The 22,371-nt window shown below is 26.3% G+C and overlaps 7 protein-coding genes across 7 annotated transcripts; 5 read left to right on the forward strand and 2 right to left on the reverse strand.

Moving 5' to 3' along the window:
• Positions 1-682: 682 nt before the first annotated feature.
• On the forward strand, positions 683-2,097 carry EF-Ts (elongation factor ts, putative; the record flags this gene model as incomplete). The annotated part of the gene is made up of 2 exons (XM_029004690.1): positions 683-1,708; positions 1,963-2,097. The coding sequence occupies 2 exons, from the start codon at positions 683-685 to the stop codon at positions 2,095-2,097; spliced, it is 1,161 nt and encodes a 386-aa protein (XP_028861353.1).
• A 1,773-nt stretch (positions 2,098-3,870) lies between these two features.
• On the forward strand, positions 3,871-4,392 carry PmUG01_08051300 (conserved Plasmodium protein, unknown function; the record flags this gene model as incomplete). The annotated part of the gene is made up of 1 exon (XM_029004691.1): positions 3,871-4,392. The coding sequence occupies one exon, from the start codon at positions 3,871-3,873 to the stop codon at positions 4,390-4,392; it is 522 nt and encodes a 173-aa protein (XP_028861354.1).
• A 628-nt stretch (positions 4,393-5,020) lies between these two features.
• Positions 5,021-9,568, reverse strand: PmUG01_08051400 (conserved Plasmodium protein, unknown function; the record flags this gene model as incomplete). The annotated part of the gene is made up of 1 exon (XM_029004692.1): positions 5,021-9,568. One exon carries the CDS (start codon positions 9,566-9,568, stop codon positions 5,021-5,023), a length of 4,548 nt encoding a protein of 1,515 aa, XP_028861355.1.
• A 3,051-nt stretch (positions 9,569-12,619) lies between these two features.
• Positions 12,620-13,618, forward strand: PmUG01_08051500 (uncharacterized protein; the record flags this gene model as incomplete). Its single annotated transcript, XM_029004693.1, has 1 exon — positions 12,620-13,618. One exon carries the CDS (start codon positions 12,620-12,622, stop codon positions 13,616-13,618), a length of 999 nt encoding a protein of 332 aa, XP_028861356.1.
• A 3,784-nt stretch (positions 13,619-17,402) lies between these two features.
• Positions 17,403-18,652, forward strand: CSP (circumsporozoite (CS) protein, putative; the record flags this gene model as incomplete). Its single annotated transcript, XM_029004694.1, has 2 exons — positions 17,403-18,003; positions 18,084-18,652. 2 exons carry the CDS (start codon positions 17,403-17,405, stop codon positions 18,650-18,652), a joined length of 1,170 nt encoding a protein of 389 aa, XP_028861357.1.
• A 1,417-nt stretch (positions 18,653-20,069) lies between these two features.
• GLP1 (1-cys-glutaredoxin-like protein-1, putative) lies at positions 20,070-20,827 on the forward strand (the record flags this gene model as incomplete). Its single annotated transcript, XM_029004695.1, has 3 exons — positions 20,070-20,276; positions 20,425-20,523; positions 20,624-20,827. 3 exons carry the CDS (start codon positions 20,070-20,072, stop codon positions 20,825-20,827), a joined length of 510 nt encoding a protein of 169 aa, XP_028861358.1.
• Positions 20,828-21,726: 899 nt separating this feature from the next.
• RPL44 (60S ribosomal protein L44, putative) lies at positions 21,727-22,251 on the reverse strand (the record flags this gene model as incomplete). Its single annotated transcript, XM_029004696.1, has 2 exons — positions 21,727-21,825; positions 22,039-22,251. The coding sequence occupies 2 exons, from the start codon at positions 22,249-22,251 to the stop codon at positions 21,727-21,729; spliced, it is 312 nt and encodes a 103-aa protein (XP_028861359.1).
• Positions 22,252-22,371: the final 120 nt, after the last annotated feature.

Here is a 22,371-nt window from a genome sequence, read left to right on the forward strand (position 1 = left end):
ATGTAAATACATATTTCCTTACATATGTATACTTATCTGTACGACTTTTCTTTTTAAAAATATCGCAATTATAAAAATACAGGGAGGATGTACCCCTTACCTGCATCCCTTTTTTTTATATGCGACCAAAAAAAATGCAGAATTTTGTAAGGAGAAAAGGGCTTCTTGTAACCTGACATTTACAACACAAAAGCGACAAAAAATAAAATTATACGTTTGTGCTAAATGAGAGTGTGTACTATTGCACGTATATATATGTATGTACATGTGTTCACATGTTTGTTCGCATAACTGTGTATAAAGATACCACCAAAGAAGTAGAATCTTCTGTTATTACAAGAAAAAACGTCCCCTTCCCCCCCTTTGCTATGAGAATTTGCTCATATCTCGTGGTTCCCATCTGGCAGATATTCTTTTATCCATATATTGTGATAAGTATTAAATAACTGAAAGATAAATCAATAAATTAAATGGATTATACGGACTAAACGGACTAAATGACTTAAACGAATTAAACGAATTAAACGAATTAAACGGACTAAACGAATTAAACGGACTAAACGAATTAAACGGACTAAACGAATTAAACGGACTAAACGAATTAAACGGACTAAACGAATTAAACGGACTAAACGAATTAAACGGACTAAACGAATTAAACGGACTAAACGAATTAAATGAGATGAAATTTCTTTCTCCCGTACTATTTATATTTTTGAACTGCTCCTTTTGCGCCCTATGTTTTAAAACGAATAAGAGTTTAAAGTTATCATACAATATAAATAATTTAAAAAAGAGTAGAAAGAATTTTAATAATAACATAAAGGTATATTCATCAAATGAACATTTAAAACAACTAAAATATGTAAGGGAAGTAACAAATGCTAGTATACAAATATGTAACAATGCACTGAAGGAGTGTAATAATGATATTGAAAAAGCTGTAGAACTTGTTAGGAAAAATGCAAAAAATTCTTTATTCGTATCAACAAGTGTTAAAACGCAAAAAGAAGGACTAGTAGCTGCAGGAATTTTAGATAATAAAATAGTTTTAATAGAATTGTTGTCTGATTCGGACTTTGTGTCGAGAAATGACAAGTTCGTTAGTTTCGTCAAAAATTTAGTGAACATTGCGCTGGTAGGCGAAATGTCATCACTGAATAAGTCAGAAGCTACCGCTAACTATGCAGCTTCCTCTACTACTTTCACATCGTCTACCCATAATATTGATAACCTACTGACGTTGCCTTACGTTGACCAGAACGGCCGTTCGAACGAAACAGTAGGAGAACATTTGAATTACTTGAGAAATATTTTTCGTGAGGATATAAAGATAGGGAGGTTTACAAAATATGTAAAAAGAAACGAACAAGAGTTTCTGCATTTCTATATACACAATGTAATCGAGGGGAATAACACTGTTGGGTTATCAGGAGTTTTGCTAGTTATGAATATTGAAACCTTAAATGAAAATTTAAAAACAAAAAAGGAAGATATACTTAATATTGCGGATGATCTAGCTATGCATATTTTATCAGCTAAACCTGTTAGTATATCAGTTGATAGATTAAATGAAAAAGTTGTTAAAAGAGAGCTGGACATTATTAAAGAATCACTAAAGGATTTAAAAAAACCAGAAAATATTATTACCAACATGATAAATGGAAAGATACGAAAGTTTTATAGTTCAGTGGTTCTTTTGGAACAGGTAGAGATAAGATAAATTGCAGAGGGTGCAGCACCGCCATGCCACATGCCATTTGTCGCTTTGCATATTGCATCATTGCTCATTTGTGTGTCCATTCTTTTGCATATTATGTTAATGCATATTCGCCATGCTTCTATTGGTTGTTGCGATTTTCCAGCTTCGGTCATTCTTTTACATTTTATTTGTTCCATTGTTAGTTACATTATCAACCTTTTAATGTTCCTCGTTTTTTCGCTTTTTCACCATCTTTGTAGGAATACATGCTTGATGATACCAAAAGGAAAGTTTCACAAGTCATTAAAGATTTCTCAAAAAAGCACGAGATTAATATAAATGTAGAATATTTTGATAATTTCATCATAGGGGAACAAAATATTTTAAAAGATTGAAAAACGAGTCTGATATGACTGTAATAGTATACGTGACAACTTGATTGTGATTGTGTTTATATTTGTGTTTGTGTTTTGTTTTGTTTTTTTGTTCTTTTTCCATTTTTATGTTTTTGTAAAAAATTCAGCTCATCTTGTTCATTAATTTTTTTTATTTTCTTATATATACAAATTTTCCATTTTTTTGTAAAAAACAGTATCTTTTATTTGTCTTAAGAAGAACAACTTAAAAATAAAAACTATTACTCATGAAAAGATGCATAACAAACTACACTTAAAAAATGTGGAAATAATAAGCCCTACCTTTTCATTATACATAAATTATCACATTATTTTAAGCAAGCATAGAAATGACCGGAATGATAACTTTGTCTCATTTTCGTGTACAGAAATATGTACAAAATTTATACTGGGGTAAAAACATAAATTTGTGTAAGCACTCGATTGTTTACGTATATAGGTGTTCACATAAGCAAATTATATATATATATATATGTATACACTTACTCATAACAAACTGTTTTAAAAAAAGGTGAAACAGCTCTAGTTCTGCCATCTGAAGAAGAGACGTATATATTAGCAATGGACGGACTTCTGAGAATAATATACCATACTTGTTCTATTTTAAATGCATTATAAAATTTTTTTTTTTTTTTTTATATTTTAAACGCTATTATACGGAACAGTAATAACATTTAAATTTATACAACATGTAAAATAAAAAAAAAAAAAAAAAAAAAAGGTAGTTACATTAGTGATACTTACTGTTAAATTGGAAATTTACAATATTAGGACTACCGTATTTCGAGCGTAAAACTATCGTACGAACTGATTATAAATGGTTAAGAATAAAAAAAAAAAAATTTCTTTAATGTTTTCCACAAGGATTTACGATTCTGCATAATTTTTTTTCATTTAATAGGAAAAATATTTGTTCGTACATAAAGTTTTAAATATATTATTTTTACCTGAACAGGTAATAATTTTTTGACAAAAAAAAAATTTTAAATTATTAATGCGCTCAAAAAAAAAAAAAAAAAAAAAACCATATATGTTGCATATTACATGCACATATGTATGATAATATATATATATATTTATACGTATAACGTTGAAAAAGTAACAGAGAAATAACTATAAGAGTGAATTATGGAAAAATTAAGTATTAATTGAAGAAAAATTAACGAATAATAACTTATTTCCCGTAGTACGATAAATAGCAACATTTTATCTGAACAGTGCATATACTGCATATACATATAATACATATATGAGGCCAAATTTAAGAAAAAAATTTTCTTTATGTTACCTTCCCCATTTTACGTGATTAAATTATTTGCAAGCTGAATGATTAAAGTTTTAGATGACGATGGGATTTATGTACATATTGGAATAAATTTTTTTGATTCGTGTTATAAATAAATCTGTAGTAGGAGCGCTCAAAGTTCCTTTTTCTTTACTCGTTAGCTTATTACTATAGTAAAATAATATATATGAAATATACATATAAATAAAAAAAAAAAAAAAAAAAAAAATATATATATATATATATATATATATATATAAGTTGTTTTCATATTTTTGTTTTCACCACGTTCGTGTTGAGAACCATGGCACTAAAATTTTAATTTTATTCTTTATTTGCCCAATCAAATGAAATAAAGTAAAAGTTTAAATAAAAAAAAGGGTTTTAATTTTTCTAAGATTATATCTTTTAACCGTTATTTCTTCTTCAAATTTTGCAGTGTCCCAGTTAGTTTTTTTTTCAGAATAATGAATGAGCAAATTCTTTTTGACAATTTTCCATTAACATTTTTGAATAATGAAATAAATGATGAAACTTTCGAAGATACCAATGAAAAAAATTATCGAGAAACAATAAAAGTAATTACGGAAAAATTGAAGCAATTACGAATTGAAATAAGTGAGAAGCACTCAATAAGGAGTATGTTAGAGGAAAAATTATCCATGCTAAAAAAGGAAGAACATGTAAAACAAAATAATATAAATTATATGATGAATTTTTGTGAAAATAATAATATATATGAAAGAGAAATAATAAATTACCAAAATAATTTAGATCATATAAAGAAGCAAATACAAAACAGCAAATGTAAAATAAAATTATTACTAGAAAAAGAATTTAAAGTTAGGAAACAATTGCAGTTAAGTTATATGCAACTGTATGACTTATTAAACGACAGAATTCAGTACATTATTAATGATTATGTAAAGCATAGAAAATGTGCATGTGCAATATATGCGTACCAGCAGGAAAATAAAGACAATTCATGAAAAAGGGAAAAAAAAAAAAAAGAACTTTTACCAAAATGAAAAATAAAATTATTAATAACATCGTTTGAGTAGAATTGATAATGAACATTTATATATTAAGTTTAAAATAAAACATTTGTTATTTGAATTATTTTTCATTTTATTTTATTATTTTTTTTGGTTTTATAAATGGTATATTTTCACATCTTTAAACGATAAAGTGGTTATATTACCGTACATCATTGAGTTAGACCGCCTTTTATATTTACCTTTTAATTGGTGCATAAATACAAAACTGAATTTTTGTCACCTTTTATACCTTTGTTTTTCTGAGTTTTTTTTTTTTTTTTTTACCAATTATTTAAGATTGTGCTTAATATACGGGAATATATATACATGCATATATATACTTGTGCTTATTTATCTAAGGGCACAACTTTTTTTTTTTTTTTTTTTTTGTTGTCTAAATTTTCTACACCTCTTTGTAGTTTAATTAAATACAAATAACTTTTATTTTTAGCATAAAAATATAAAAAAGCAAAATTTGATATGAAACAGAATTCTTAAAGTGTAAAACAAATAAGTAGAAGAAAAAAAAATCAGCTGAAGAAGAAACACCAGTTGTTAAATGAATGAAAATAAAATTGAGCTAATCCGATATATAGAACTTTTTACAAAACAAAAATTTTAAGATTTTATATATTTCCCTTAGTAGTGAAAATATATATCTATGTTCACATAAAAACGTAAGAAAATGAATTGAAAAAAGGAATTTTAAAAAGAAAATTTTTTTTTTTATTTTTTTGGATGAGTGTGCACATTTTCTTGCAATGTAAAAAATAGTGAAGTTATTAATTTTCAAAATTTTAAAAAAGTGATCTATATCTATGTATATTTTATATAAAAAATTTAGATTTGCTTTTAAATTTAGCTCGAAATAGTTTAATCTATCACGTGCTTTGGACCCATCTATGGTATTTTTGTCCATGTCATTATTACCATTATTATTCTGTGCATTATTATGCTTTACATCATTATACTTTACATTATCATTTTTAATAACGCTTTTGTTGGTATTACTAAAATCAGTATAATTTATACAACTCTTCATATGAATTATTTTGACATTAACCGATTTACAGTTCATATAGTTCGCAATTCTTTTGCTACAGCTATTGTTGGTAATGGGTGCATTATCATTTTCCTTATATACATGCATTTTTAGCATGTGATATATATGCAAAGCATGTTCATGGATTGTATTAAAAATACATTTAAAAAACATGGAGTTATAATTTCTTGAGGTAGTACTATCTTTTTCTCCTTTGTTTTTTTTATTTGCTTCTTTTTTTTCTTTTTTTTTTTTTTTCATTTTAATGTAAGAAATTAAAATGCTTAGAAGCACGTCGAAATTATATGTATTGAGAGAAAATATATGAAAATGGTTGGTTATCCATTTTTTACTTTTTACTTGTTTATTCCCTTTTTTCATTAAGCAACTGTAATAAGTTTTATTAGCTCGTACACAAATTCTTAACAGACGATTAACTGATTTTATATGAACATTTTGCTCCCCTTCGCACATGATCTTGAAAGAAATGTAAATCTCTCTAAAATGTTTTAATTCTTTCATAAAATGGCGGTCAAAGTTGCGGAGCAGAGTTGTTAGTGCTTTTTGTCCTTTCTTTTGATATATCTGTGAAAGATGATTTATTTTTTTTTGCTCATTTATTTTTGCATTTTTTCCCCCATTATCACCTTGCCTGTTCAGGTCCTTTTTTTTTTGAAGCAATAAAGGAACAATTAAGTTATAAAATATCTCGAAAAAAAAGAAATTACAATTGCACACACAGTACATAATATTTCTCAAAGCATTAGCATAAAAATTTATGTAACATTTTTCGCTATAAAATTCTTTGAGCAGTTTTATCATATCTTTTGAAAAAGTTTTATAATTTAATAAATATTTTTTTATTTTTTTATATAACAAATTAGACAAAATGTTCCTGTCTTGTTCATAATTTTTTTTTTTTGCTAACAAATAAAATTCGACATAAGTGCTTTTTACATATATATAACCGTTTCTTCTAATTTCGTTTTCGAAGCGGTTTCTGCTTTTTTGAATAACTGATAATACAGTGCTTTGATATTTATAAATTTTTTTTTTTTTATCACTAACTAGCTTATTTGAACTATTTATTAAATTACAACCACAGCTACTCGAATTAATGGAAAAAATTGTAGCAATATTATCATTACAAATTAAGTTATTTGAATTGTTTCTATTGTAATACAAAAGTTCAGATATGTCATGCTGTTCCTTTTCAATCCATTCCTTTCCTTCCTTCTTGGTATAACTATTCCCATATTTGTAATTGCGCATGCTCATTTTGTTGCCTACGCTAGCTCGATTTTTATATATCTGACAGTGATAGGAACAACTACTGTTACCATTTTTAATAGAATTGAGACGAATCAGTCTCTTCCTTCTGTTACTTTTTCCTGTCCTCCTATTATCATTACATGCTACTCCTTTAACGAGCAAATTAAAATTACATGTATATACATTTTTCTTCAACACAACAAAAAAAAATTTCTTCAAATGTTCAATCAAAATGCAATACACCTTTTGCAAATAAAGCAGAACAAATGAACTATGAAATGCGTAATAATAAATATTTTTATGTAAAAGAGTTTTATAATGATTTTCCAATTTTTTTTTTATTATTTCGTTATTTTTGAAACCTAAGAATCCTCCTTCTTTAAAGTTGAACAGAAAAACAAGTATATTGCAAAAAGTAAAAATATGTGAGGCAGCCATATAGTTGTATGATTTACATTCTAATATTTTAAAAAAAAATTCAAAATTTCTCTGTATATATTTTAAATATTCATTATTCCTATAAATATATATGTTCCTCTTTTTATTTTTTGTCATGTGTTCACAATTAAAGGCTTTACATTTACAATACGGAATGCCATCATTACATACGTTATTACCTGAGCATATTTGCTGCTTCATTAGGCGTGCTTTTCTATTTTCGCTCTCATATATTATCATCATATTTGATTTATTTTTTTTCAAGTGGTATTTGTCTGAATTCATACATGTTTTGCACTCCTTCGAATGGGGAGATATTCTCCTTTGAAAAAATGAAAAATTATTTAGAAAAGGGACATCCCCAAATTTTTCATTTTTATGCTTCTTTACCATTTGTGTATTTTTCATCAAACATATATGCAAATATGTGTAAAAAAGCATATTTTTCATGTTCCACAAATATTGACACTTCGCGTCTAATTTAGCTAGCTCGTTTATGAAATGATTTATCTTCTCATAGAGATATGTATTTTCCGTTTTTCTTACCAAATGTAAAAAGATATAGTATATGTTATAATAACTATTATTGTGTATAAGACATATATATGCACATGTTGCAGTAAAGTAGGAGATAACTTCCTTTTTTTTTTCAGATCTGTGTTGTTTGTTTGTTTGACAATGTGAATACTTATTACCTTGTTTGAGGGGTATATATTTATATGCATCTTCCCATTTGTTGAAAGGTTGAATAAATGGAACAAAAGAAGTGAATACTTTTTTTTTTTTATGTGTGTGAAAAAACCTGTAATATATAAGCACTAAAAATATCTTAAAATAGAAGGGGTAGGAAATGTTTTTCTTCTGATGGAATATTTTTTTTTTAAATCTCCCCTTAGAAATATGGATGATACATTTTTTTTTATTATGAATATATTGTAATAACAACATAAATAAGTGAAGAGCATTATTTTTCCTTATGTTCATTAAACTGTGAAAAATATGTATATGAGACACATAATAATTGGTACAAAATTTTAAAAGACAGGCTTCTTTCTGTAGTATTTCCTCCTCTTTAACTGTAAAATTAGGGTTCGCTCCACACTTCATGTTCATAATTTTTAGGTAGTTTACGCATATTTGACTTAGGTAGAAAAGAGATTTTTTGCACAAAATGAGGACCTTGCCATTGCCACTCCTTCCAATACAGGAGCCTCTATTTGTTCTGCTACTTGTTCTGCTACTTGTTCTGCTATTTGTTCTTCTACTTGTTCTGCTACTTGTTCCGATGCTTGTACCGCTGCTTGTACCTGTGCTTGTATCTTTGTTTACACAGCTGATAACATTTTTTTTTTTCTCTCCTCCCCGCTGCTCACTGTTTTCATTAGCATTTTCGTCAAAAATGTACACGTGGCATAAGTGGTTGTCCAACAACTTCCGTATAGCATTAACTTTTATTTTTCTAAAATATTTACAGATACCTTTTTCGTAAATTTCACTATAATAATTATGAACAAATGAATTTTTTTTTTTTCCTTTATTGTTAAAGAGAGGTTCCTTCATTAAGTTTTTTTTCCCTTTCCAAGTTGAGCTTTTTGTGAAAAAAAAGAAAAACAAAAATAAAAATAGTAACTTATCTTTTTTTTTAATAATGCTATTTTCCTCGTGTAACAAGGATATAATGTAGGAGGAAAATAAAAAGAAGAAGTTCTTATCCCTCTTTTTTATCTCTTCCTTTTCCTTTTCATAAATACGTTTTCGCTTTAAATTTCTCCTTCGTCTGTTAAAATAAAAAAATAAAATTTTTAAAAGATAAAAATTCCAAATATTCGAATAATTGTCTGGATATGCTTCATTTTTAGGAAAAAATGTGTGTGTGTTTGTGTGCGTATTTGTGTGCGTGTTTGTGTGTGTGTTTGTGTGCGTATTTGTGTGCGTGTTTGTGTGTGTGTTTGTGTGCGTATTTGTGTGCGTGTTTGTGTGTGTGTTTGTGTGCGTATTTGTGTGCGTGTTTGTGTGTGTGTTTGTGTGCGTATTTGTGTGCGTGTTTGCGTGTGTGTTTGTGTTTGTGTTTGTGTGCGTGTATGTATGTGTGTATATATTTGTTTTCTTCTCTTTTAATATAATTTTTGAGAAAAAGTTCCACAGTGCTATGTTATGATTTTTCAAGTTGCCAAAATTTACAGTTTTTGAATTATATAAGTTATTCACATTTAATTCATCACATGCACATATTTCTACGTTATAATTTGTTCCATGTTTAAAGAAAAAAAGATAGGTAAGTCTTCTTAAAACATAAAAGGTTAAGAATATTTCAAAAAAGGAAAGCGATTTTAGCGTTTCACTGTTCACCAACAAATACGTGTCGAAGTCTATCATGGTTGTATATAAAGCGCTTAAAGGAGTTACACCCATATATATATATACATATATGTATGTGCGTGTGTGTGGAAAAAATAAAAAGTGAAGGGGGGGGTAAACATAATATGTGTATATTATGCTATGTGGATGATGGTATGCCTTAAGTATACTATTCCATGCGTATATTTTTTTTTTTTTTTCGAAATGGTATCACATTGTTGTTTATATGTGATATGTCCTATATATTTATTCTCCAATGGGAGGTGGATGATGGAGCTAAAAAAGTGTATAAACGATAAAACAAAAAATTCTGCATGAACGATATATCATTTTACAAAAAAAGAAAAAGAGGGGAAACCTAAACAAATATAAGTACATATAACTTCCGCTTATGTATATATATATGTACGTATTTTTATTTATGCCCAATCAATGGCGAAAATAGAGTTTAAAAAAGAAATTACATAAAAAAAAAAAAAAAAAATTAAAAAAAATTTCACGAATGACAAAGGGCACAGTTATTGTTCATAAAAAAATAGGAAGCACATTCCTAATTTATAAAATTAGCTAAATGACAAAACCCGAAATTAGTAATGTTTCAGTATAAATGTATACATCTCTTTTTAATCAAATGTATATAGAAAACTCATAAAAATAAAATTACATATAATATTTCGCGGGGGATGGATGAAAGTGCCAACTCGTAAATGCAATCATTCGCCATCGTATTTTCATCATATATTGTTAACCGTTTACTTTCCACCGTTCAGAGATAACTGTTTACTATTAACCATTCATTATACATCATTTCTATATGTATACTCCTATTTCCACTTTCTATTTATAATTTTTTTTCCCCTATTTTCTGGGAAACACACTCTTTATAATTTACGATTTTAAGAGAAGTCTTAAGGCCCTATTTTGTGTTTTTCCTCATTTTTTTAAGGATATTTAGCGAATATTTCATGAACATTTCACAGAACTATATTTGTAACATACTTCAAGGGGGGGCTGACTTTTTCAAAATGTTACTCTTTTCAAAAATTGTATTTTTACATGTGCATTTTTTCTCAGTTCATTCAAATTGTAAAAAATAATTTATTTTATTTTGATACAATTTTGAATTGAGTAGGTAAAAAGGGAAAATTCTGACCAAGCAATATTTCGCTACGTACATAAAAAAATTAAATTTTTGAGCATATTCCATTTTTCTACATATATATAATAATTACTTAACATGTTATAATATGTGATAAAGACTATCATATGTATTAGTGCAAAATTATTTTAGTTTTTATTTTATTATTTTTTTTTTTTTAAAATAGTTTTAATATAACAAGTAAGCCCTTGTTAAATAATGAAGGTGTACACTTGTTCACTGTTGTGAGAATTAAGCTGTGGTTTAGTTTCTCTCCTTTTGGTTTGTAGAGCAGACGCATGTACATACATACGTGCCCACATACACATACATATATATACATATATGTATATGTACATAAATGTTTATATGAACAAATCGAAATATCACGGACGAAAAAAAAATTAACTCGTTCTTCACAAAATTCAGTTATACCCACCCTTTAATTTTTAGCTGTATACATTAACTGCTCTATGTTAGTAACGTAAGGGGTTAAGAAAAGTTCATTAAGCATGGTTTCACAGGTACAAATGAGTATATTTTTGGCTTGATATATTTTTCGTCATGTAGCAAAATTAGGTCCCCAACCCCCAAAAAAAAAAAATAAATATATATATATATATATATATATAATATATAACAAAATAAAATTTAATACGGCATAACAAAATTAAGCAATGCAAAACAATTCTACAAATAATGCGACAGCTCCCAAAAAAGGCTTCTTTAAATATGGGCTGAATTAACTCTGTAAGTTTTGCATAAAATGATTGTTTCATATGGGAGAGTATAATATTTTAACATTATCGTTAACTATGAACTTTTTTCAATTTTCAACTTCATTTTAAAAAATTATTATTTATTAAGAGAAAATAATAAGAAAAATAATCATCAGGGATAAAAATTGAAGGAACAACATACAATGAACCCCACATTCCTTTCAGCGCTTTTATTACTTATATCGCTTCATAGGATCAACGGTTAGGCTCAAAATTTATTTGAATAAATAACACATGTGCATACAAAATGTATAAATATATATATATATATATATGTATTTATATGTATATGTATAAGGTTTAAGTAAACTCGCAGGTGGAAGAAATTAACACATAACATTTTACCTTCCTCAATTTGAACCGCATTTATAGCAAAAAAAATTTTTAAATTCTTTTTTTTTTTTTTTTCATGTTATGTCATATATATAGAGCTAGATATAGATAAATAAATATATATATACATACATATATATGTTTTTTATTATAATTTAATTTTGCAAAGTGTACTTGCGTATTCATGAACAAGCGTAAAAGTTAAAGCATAATGTAACTGAAAAATAATTTAATATGAAGTACATTTGTGTGCACATGAAATACAAAAGAATTGAAAAGTTTAATATGCGCGAAGTATTAAGTGTGTGTGCTTTACGCGCGTATAAATTAGTATACATATATATAACGTGCTTGCATTTTTAACAGGTTCACAGAATTCTGAGGAAAGAGCAAAACTAAGACTTAAATTACAAACTCCATTAAGCACCCCATTAAGTAACTTTATAAATATTTACTTATAAAAATGATATGCAAATTATTTTATATCATTTATATATGAAATGAAATAATTTGCTCTGTCTATTTCGCTATATTTTGTCTATTTCGCTTTATTTTGTCTATTTCGCTTTATTTTGTCTATTTCGCTTTATTTTGTCTATTTCGCTCTATTTTGTCTATTTCGCTTTATTTTGTCTATTTCGCTCTATTTTGTCTATTTCGCTTTATTTTGTCTATTTCGCTTTATTTTGTCTATTTCGCTCTATTTTGTCTATTTCGCTCTATTTTGTCTATTTCGCTCTATTTTGTCGATTTCGCTCTATTTTGTCGATTTCGCTTAATTCCGCTCTGTTTTTACTATGAAAAGATTTTTTTTCTAGTATGAGAAGAAAAAGGCGATCTACATATAATTCCAGCTGTAGTGACTCTGCTGACAGTTCATATTTAGACTCAGAAGTAATTGACGGCATGGAAACGTTTTCTAGCGAATCTGGTGTAGATGAATTTGAACATGGTAAAAGTTCTCCGAACAAATCAGGTTTAAGCTCTCCTTCAATAGAAGAATTTGATGAACACCAAAACGAAACGGGTCTTTTTAATATTAAGCAAAATATTTTATTTCAGACTCCTTTTAAATCAGATTTAGTTAAGGATGATATAGACGATGTTAAAAGGAAATCAGGCTCATTAAAACGTTCTCATTTTTTTGATAATGTGAGAAAAATTTTTTCATTAACGAAAGATCATGAATCAAAAGTAAGTAGTTCAAGCAAAAGTAAAAAAAAAAAAAAATCGCAAAATTTTTTTAAAAGAATTTCACCTTTTAGACATAGAAATAGATCTTATTATGATAATGAGGTTAATGTTAATAATGTTGATGACAAAGATGATGATGAAAACGACGAAGGGTATGATGAAGACAACGATGAGGGGGAAATATTTAAAGCTCCCAGAAGAAACAGATATTATAACGAATATTCAGATAATTCATATAAGAATATAGCAGGTGGTATATTTAAAATGAATGCAGAAGATTTTAACTTAATAAGAGATAAATTCAGTATAACTAAAAGTTTGAGTACCATTGATGAAAAATCATTCGGTTTAACACAAGAAAATGATGAAGACGTAAAAGATTTATATAATAAGAGTGTTAAACAGTTGACGGAAGAAGAAAGTACTAAAATTTATCAAAATGTACAGCTGCAAAATCTTTTTCATCCTTATATATCTTGTGATGATTATATGAATGCTGAACAGCTTAATAAATTTATAGAATTGTTGTGGTTATCTAAAATTTTTAATATGTACAATATAAAAAAGGAAGAAAAGAAAAAAAAAGATTTCTTAAATCAAGAAAATTGGATGCACACGATATAAAATGCGAAATGTTTGAACAACCAATTATCCAGGGTAAAAAATGTGATAAAATATTAGACCTTATTAAGAAGAAAAGTGGACCATCTAACAATATAAGTCAAGTTTCGTTGCTCGCGAAATTTAATGAAATGGACAGTTAATGAAGCAAATAGTAAATGCATAAGATAAGGTTATAAAAATGATGATATGAATCTAAATTTTATTGATATAATAAAATAAACATAAATCATCATTCTGAGGTGCTATTTTTAAAATGATTACATAAATTATAATATTGTTTATGTAATTTATCACAATATATGATAAAAAAAAAAAATGAAATATATATGGCATTGAAAAGGAAAATGCTGGGCATTTCGGCTTGCCATATTAATATGCTCACAAAAAATAAAAATCATTTTATTATGTGCTAAACATACCTTTAATATGTGAAAAATTTAAAAGAAAAAAGCGGAGGAAATGTGTACTATAACAATTTTCACATTTTTTCAGGTATGCATATTTATTTGAAAATCAAGGGGGATAATATATATATATATATATAAGTATATATTTATTTATATGTATATATTTATATATTTATTTATATGTATATATTTATATATTTATTTATATTTATATATTTATTTATATTTAATTGCCTATATATATTTTTTTCTTTTTTCTTTTTTTTTCAAATTTACTTTTGAACTGAGTTATAATTAGCTAGCTGGAATAAAAAATTTTTCTGCATTTTTTTAATTGATTACTTATTAATAAATTTTTTTTTTTTTTTTTTAAATTAGTAATATTCAAAAAGTTTGAATATTTTTTTTTTTTTATCATTTCATTGCTTACATGTTCATATAATTTTTTTTTTTTTTTTTCTCTTATATTGCATTTGTCACATACATAAGTTTTGTCCAGAATTAATATATGTAAACATACGTATTGTTACTATGAGGTTTTAAATTTTTTGATTCAATTGAGTTGTGCATTATACACACTGTTCAATTTTTTGTTTACTCTTATGCTTTATTTAATTTTGTCTTTTTAATATAAATATGAAAAGGGTTAGTATTATAATATATATATACATTTATATAAGAAATTGGAACTTGTAAGCCCTCACATTTTGGAACACTTTTAAATGAATATACAACAGTTCCTAATGTTTTGTTCTTAAAAAAAATATTTCCTATTTGCTAATACAATCTCAGTTTCTTTTATCCTAGTTACGTTAAATATTTTTTTTGTGTTTTGAAAATCTTAAAATTCGTAATTTTTTCAATACCTCCACAATCTTTATATGTTTACGAGCATAAAAAGTTTATCTTTTAATGTAGAGCAATATAGATCCTTGCTTATGTATTGCTATTATGAAAAGTGCGTAAAGGTATATGATAACAAGAATAAGTATACGCGTACATATTTATTAATGTATAAATAATTTATACAATCATTTTATAATTTCCCACTTTTTACGCATTAATTATATCGGTTCTACGGTAAAGGCAAAATATTACGGGTTTACTGTGTTAATGTCAAATAAAAATTCATTTACTCCTTGTAATAAAAAAGAATTATTTCGTTCGCATATGTATATATATATATATATATATATATATATATATATATATATAGTTATATTAACTAAAAAATAAAAGACAGAAAAAAAAAATGTGAAGGAAATAACTGCGCAAACTCTTCTAATTAAAAAAGAAGTCTCCACAATTTTTACGTGTATTTAAGAAAATTGTGCATGGTGCTTAGTAAATTCGAAAGATACTAAATAAATTTAGCCAGTATTTGAGGAACGACCAAATTTAGCTGAAGATACCTTAAATAACCAAAACGCTTACATATTTTAACTGTGCATATATGTGTGCATAAAAATATGTTCGCATATTATGCACAGGGCAGGCAAAATTATGATTAATTAAGCCATTTCTTCCATTTATATTATAAGGTTTATGTTAGTGAGGTTTAGATATTATGATATGCTTGTTCCATTAAATAATATTTCAACCTTAATTTTTATTAACAAAAAATGTTAACTAAAGTAATTTTCTTTTTAAACTGTATATTTTGTGTATATAATAGAACTTCATAATTTCGACCTAACCAACCAAGCTTATGATAGAATTTCGTTTTAAAAAAAAAAAAAAAAAAAAAAGGTTAATCAGGAGTGTGTGTGCGTGTAATATATGCAGTTTACCTTAAGTTATTATCTGCACGATAGATATTGGTACAACGTTTTTTACACAACATATTTAATATATAAATTTTTATATGTATGAACGTATTTTTTCTTTTAGCTTTAGACATGAAGAAAATGCGTAAAATTATAAAATATACTTGAAATATAGTAATTTATTAAACCACAAAAGGATCATATTTTTATTAGCAGTGATAATTAAATTTATCTTGCGTATTTTTATTATCTCGTTCGAAAGATTTAAGCTTTATAAGACCTTAAATTTAACTCATATATACGGAAAAATGGTGCATTTATAAGGGTACTAATAAGGATATAAGTGAAATATAAGGAAGAAGCTGTTTTCTTTTTTTTTGTTTTTTTTTCTCTGAACATTACACAAATTCTTTAAGATACAATATGTTTTCATGTATAAATGTGTATATGTTATCTGAGAAGTGTCCTATTCGTATTTTTATACTGCAAAAAAAATGGGAGCTTAAATTTTTTTGGGTTACTTCACATTACAACATAGTCCCATACAATTCACGTCAAAATGTGTAAGCCTATATTAATAGGGCCATTTTTTAAGTGTCTCAAAAAAAAAAAAAAATATATTAGCTTGGGCTTAATGTTTTTCATAGCGAAAAAAGTTTATAGTGTGTAATGAAAAAAAAAAAAAAAAAAAAACACTTTGTAAGTCTTTATAAAATATTAATAAATAGCTGCTCATAAATATGAACATGTCTGGTATTTGACAGCTAATGTAATAATTAAATTTTTTAATTTTCATATACATTCAACCCCATTTACATTTAGAAATAATTGGTTCACCATTTTAAGGAAATATTTTAATCTTTATACATGCACATCCTATAAAAGGTTCAAAACTCATCCTCTTCGCAGAATTAAAAAAGCAAGACCTTTGTTCTAAATTACATGCACCCATATAAGGCGCACCTTAAAGGAAAAAAATTAACACCTCGTAAGATGAAATGCGCACATAATATATCGTTTCCTTTATTTTACATGCAGAAATAAAAGATAGAAGAAATTGTCAGAAGGCCTACATTTCGTACATGCAGTTTATTTATTTATTATTTATTTTTAATTTTTTTTTTTTTATATTTTTAACTTTGTCAGAACACTTTATCTATATTATGTATATATGCATGGCTGCATGGCTACAAGCAAGACATTACAATCTTTTAAAAATTATGTGAATTGCCCTTTTTATAATTAAGAAAAAAATTATGCATATATCTATATACATATTTCTATATATATATATATATATATATATATATATATATATATATATACACATATATACACACATATATACATATATGTATATATTTTTATTTTATTTAAAAAAAAAAATGTTTTTTACTTATAATTTCGTAAACTTGTTTTCCTTTTACGTGTTTTTAAACTATTTATCTTCAAACAACAAAAGAATTAAACTATACAAGATTAATTGTTGTAAATACAATCCTTTTTGTTTTAAATTTCACATACATAATTTGCTGAATATTAAAAAAAAATAAATAATAAGTAAATAATAAAAACACAAAAAAGTATATATAAATATAGACTTGCTCCAACATGAAGAAGTTATCTGTCTTAGCAATATCCTCTTTTTTAATTGTTGATTTCCTCTTCCCTGGATATCATCACAACTCAAATTCCACCAAGTCAAGAAATTTAAGTGAGTTGTGTTACAATAATGTGGACACTAAATTATTTAATGAGTTAGAAGTCAGATATAGCACGAATCAAGATCATTTCTATAACTATAATAAGACAATCAGATTACTTAATGAAAATAACAATGAAAAAGATGGAAATGTGACCAATGAAAGAAAAAAAAAACCCACAAAAGCTGTTGAAAATAAATTGAAACAACCCCCCGGAGATGATGATGGCGCAGGAAATGATGCAGGAAATGATGCAGGAAATGCAGCAGGAAATGCAGCAGGAAATGCAGCAGGAAATGCAGCAGGAAATGATGCAGGAAATGCAGCAGGAAATGCAGCAGGAAATGCAGCAGGTAACGCAGCAGGAAATGCAGCAGGAAATGCAGCAGGAAATGCAGCAGGAAATGCAGCAGGAAATGCAGCAGGAAATGCAGCAGGAAATGCAGCAGGAAATGCAGCAGGAAATGCAGCAGGAAATGCAGCAGGAAATGCAGCAGGAAATGCAGCAGGTAACGCAGCAGGAACGCAGCAGGAAATGCAGCAGGAAATGCAGCAGGAAATGCAGCAGGAAATGCAGCAGGTAACGCAGCAGGAAATGCAGCAGGAAATGCAGCAGGAAATGCAGCAGGTGCAGCAGGTAACGCAGCAGGAAATGCAGCAGGAAATGCAGCAGGAAATGCAGCAGGAAATGCAGCAGGTAACGCAGCAGGAAATGCAGCAGGAAATGCAGCAGGTAACGCAGCAGGAAATGCAGCAGGAAATGCAGCAGGTAACGCAGCAGGAAATGCAGCAGGAAATGCAGCAGGAAATGAAAAAGCGAAAAATAAGGATAATAAAGTGGATGCAAATACGAATAAAAAGGACAACCAGGAAGAAAATAATGATTCGTCTAATGGTCCATCTGAAGAACATATAAAGAATTATTTAGAAAGTATTCGTAATAGTATTACGGAGGAATGGTCACCATGTAGTGTAACTTGTGGAAGTGGTATAAGGGCTAGAAGAAAGGTTGATGCAAAAAATAAGAAACCTGCAGAATTAGTTTTAAGTGACCTTGAAACTGAAATTTGTTCACTAGATAAATGCTCCAGTATATTTAATGTCGTAAGTAATTCGTTAGGAATAGTATTAGTTTTAGTCTTAATACTCTTTCACTAAATAAATAGCATGTATCTTTCGAAATATTATATACATATATATTTATATATATTTTTTCTTTCTTTTTTCTTTTTTTTGTGAATGATTACTAATGTTTGCACTTAATTGTATATATATTATATATATTCAATATATAATTCTAAAAATTACCAGTATTTTAAAAATATTTATAAAAAATAAAAAAAAGCTAAAAAAAAAAAAAAAAAAAAAAAAGTACTTATAAGTTTATTTGACTTTTTGGTTTATTTTTTTCGTGTTTATGTTGCTTAACGAGAGAACCTTAAATTTCGAAAATATATTTCTTATAAATTTAAAAACATTTAGAAATTTTATTTATTTTGGAACTTAATTTAAAATACGTAGCTAAAGAGGAAAAAGCATCTTTTAAGGTTTGCAGTATCATTAAATAATATAATTCTGAAAGGAAAAAAAAACATGAAATTAATATGAAAAATTAAGTTTGTTGCACAAATGTACGCTTTATTGTACATGTATATATTTATACATATGTATATGTATACTCTAGCATTTGTGTTGCCTTTAAATATCTATTTTACAGTAAAGGTATTTTACACTTTTGCACATTCAAGTATGAAATATTTTTAAATAAATTGCTGGAGATAATTCCTAGAATATAATAACGGTTTTCATTATTTGATTAGCTTTACTTATATAATAAAATACAGATCAGGCTTTTTCTTCATTCTAATATATTACTATATTAATTGAATTATCGTCATATAAAAAAAAAAAAATGTTTTTTAAGGTTCAAGATAATTGATACTTCATATCCTTTTATCCTTGTCATTTTATAAGCTTGAAATGAAGAGAATCATGTTTTTTCGAATTTTATAAAAATTAAATTACTAACGGAATTAAAAATCTACATCCTCTGTGATAACTGATGTGCTACATACTATTTTCTTATGAATTATTATGATTGAAGCGTAGTACACACATATTCCTGTTATACCCCATTATTTCGATAAAAAAATATGTTAATGATGTTATATTTTTAAATGCTTGAATCTTATTATATAGAGCATTTTTTTTACACACACAATTTAATATAATTTTAAATTGTTATTACATCAGTATAGATATATAAAATTTTTTTTTACGACACTATTTTGGGAGTAAAAAAAGAGAACAAAATAAAGTAAATAACAGAATATAAATAAAATAAATAGAATCAGAAATTAAGCACAAGGTACATATTTTTCCTTCATTTCGTTATTTCGACATTTCGTTATTTCGACATTTCGTTATTTCGACATTTCGTCATTTTGACATTTCGTCATTTTGACATTTCGTTATTTCGTTATTTCTTTTTTTTTTTTTTTTTACATACAAATACAAAATAGCTAGTTTGTATGTCTTTGAGGATAAAAAACTGGACCTGTGCACATTTTTTATAATGATAGTAAAAAACAGATTTGGGATATTCTTTCTGTTAAGAAAAAATATAATATGCAGTAGAAATACCAACTTCTTTTCTTTTATTAGAGTGTCAAAAATTAACTTTAGCAATTCTTTTCAAGATAAGAAAAATGGGATATCAGAACAACAGACAAACAACAGTACTGATCAATTTAAAGATTTTGAAAAAACGGATGTGTATCAGGTGTTAATAAAATTTTGAAGATGATAAATGAGACATTTGTAAAAATAACAAACAATGATGTAAAAATAACAATTTTATCTTTTCCTTCCTTATCCTTTTTTTTTTTTATAAAAATTGTCCATTTTTAATATACATTATATTTTTGCAGACTCTAAAAGTAAAAATAAAAGAAGTTCTTGAGCAAGAAAAAATTGTTTTATTTATGAAGGGAACACCAGAAAAACCTTTATGTGGATTTAGTGCAAATGTAATAATTTTTGTTCCTTTTTCATTTTTGCATTGAACATGTAAAGTTAGCACACATTAATAATGTGCGTATATTTTTGATTTACACTATTTTTATATAGGTGGTTCGTATACTGAACAGTATGAATGTGAAAGATTATATTTATATTGACGTCATGAAGAATAATAACCTGCGCGAAGCTATAAAGATTTATAGTAACTGGCCGTATATTCCCCATTTGTATATAAACAACAATTTCATTGGAGGTTACGATATAATTGCAGATTTGTACAACAAAGGAGAGTTAGCTGATATAATCAAATGAGAATCTTTCTTTTTTTGCTCAAAAAAAAAAATAATATAAAATAAAAAACACATATACATATATATATATATGCACGTGTACATAAATACGTATAATCTTCGCATTTTAAAAAGAGAGGAAATTTTACTTGGTTAACTGAAAATTGGCGAGAATAAATTCTATAATTTTCCCTTACAGTATAGTCACAGGATGACGGACATAAATGGCATATATATATACACATATATATACATACATATACATACATATATATACATACATATACATACATATATATACATACATATACATACATATATATACATACTATATACATACAATACATACATATATATACATACATATACATACATATACATACATATATATACATACATATACATACATATACATACATATATATACATACATATATACATATACATACATACATATACATACATACATAATATACATACATATACATACATATATATACATACATAATACATACATATATACATACATATATACATATATATACATACATATACATACATATACATACATATATATACATATATATACATATATATACATATATATACATATATATACATACTATTCATGTTAAAATGTCTTTCAAGAATAAGGCGTAATTTTTTAGTCCCACAATACTTTGTAGACATAATATAAATTTAATAGTTTCTTAATTTTTTAAGCAGTTTTTTTTTTAAAAACATTTAATTTATTTTTATTACACGTAGATATAAACATTTGTTTTTTTTTTTATATAATACTGTATATATTTTTCTTGCACATTATTACTTAATGGTAAATATGTATCCTTTAAAAAAGGATAAAATAAAAAACTATTTAATTAATAGCAGGAAAAAAAAAGGGGTCCACGTTCACTTAGCTTAATATACTGCTCCTTTCTTCTTTTTGTCTGCTCCCATTTCAAATGTTTTGCATCTTTTCAAGGTCTGAAATCTCTTCTTCTTACATTTTGTGCATTCCTGTTGTGAATGAAGAGTTGAAAAGTAAAAAATATGCGGTAAATAAAATTACAAAAATAATTTCCTTTTATTAACACGTACGTACATACATATATGTACATATTTGGGCATATGTAAATGTATTTACAGGTATGCGTACAGTCAAATTCTTTATTCTGTGCATACTATGTACCATATTTTTAAGGTACATTTTTTATTTTTATTTTTCCTTACCAATTTGAGAACAATTTTTTTTGTAGTTTTCGCTTTTTTTTTAAAAACAGGTTTTGTTTGACCACCGAAACCCTTTTGTTTCATATCATATCTTCTTCTTCCTAATGCTGATAATCTTTCCTTTCCCTTTTTATACTGACTAACTTTATGCATGGTGTGCTTTTTGCATTTATTACTGCAGTAGGTTTTTCTTGTTTTGGGAACATTCACCATCCTTACCAAAAATTTTATGAGAATAAAAAGAAAAAATGATCTAGCAAGATATACTTATTTGGTTTGAAAAAAAATTAAACAGTTAAACTTTTTTTTTTTATTTTTGTTATATTTAAAAAA

This window comes from Plasmodium malariae (assembly GCF_900090045.1).
Source record: "Plasmodium malariae genome assembly, chromosome: 8".
NCBI lineage: Eukaryota > Apicomplexa > Aconoidasida > Haemosporida > Plasmodiidae > Plasmodium > Plasmodium malariae.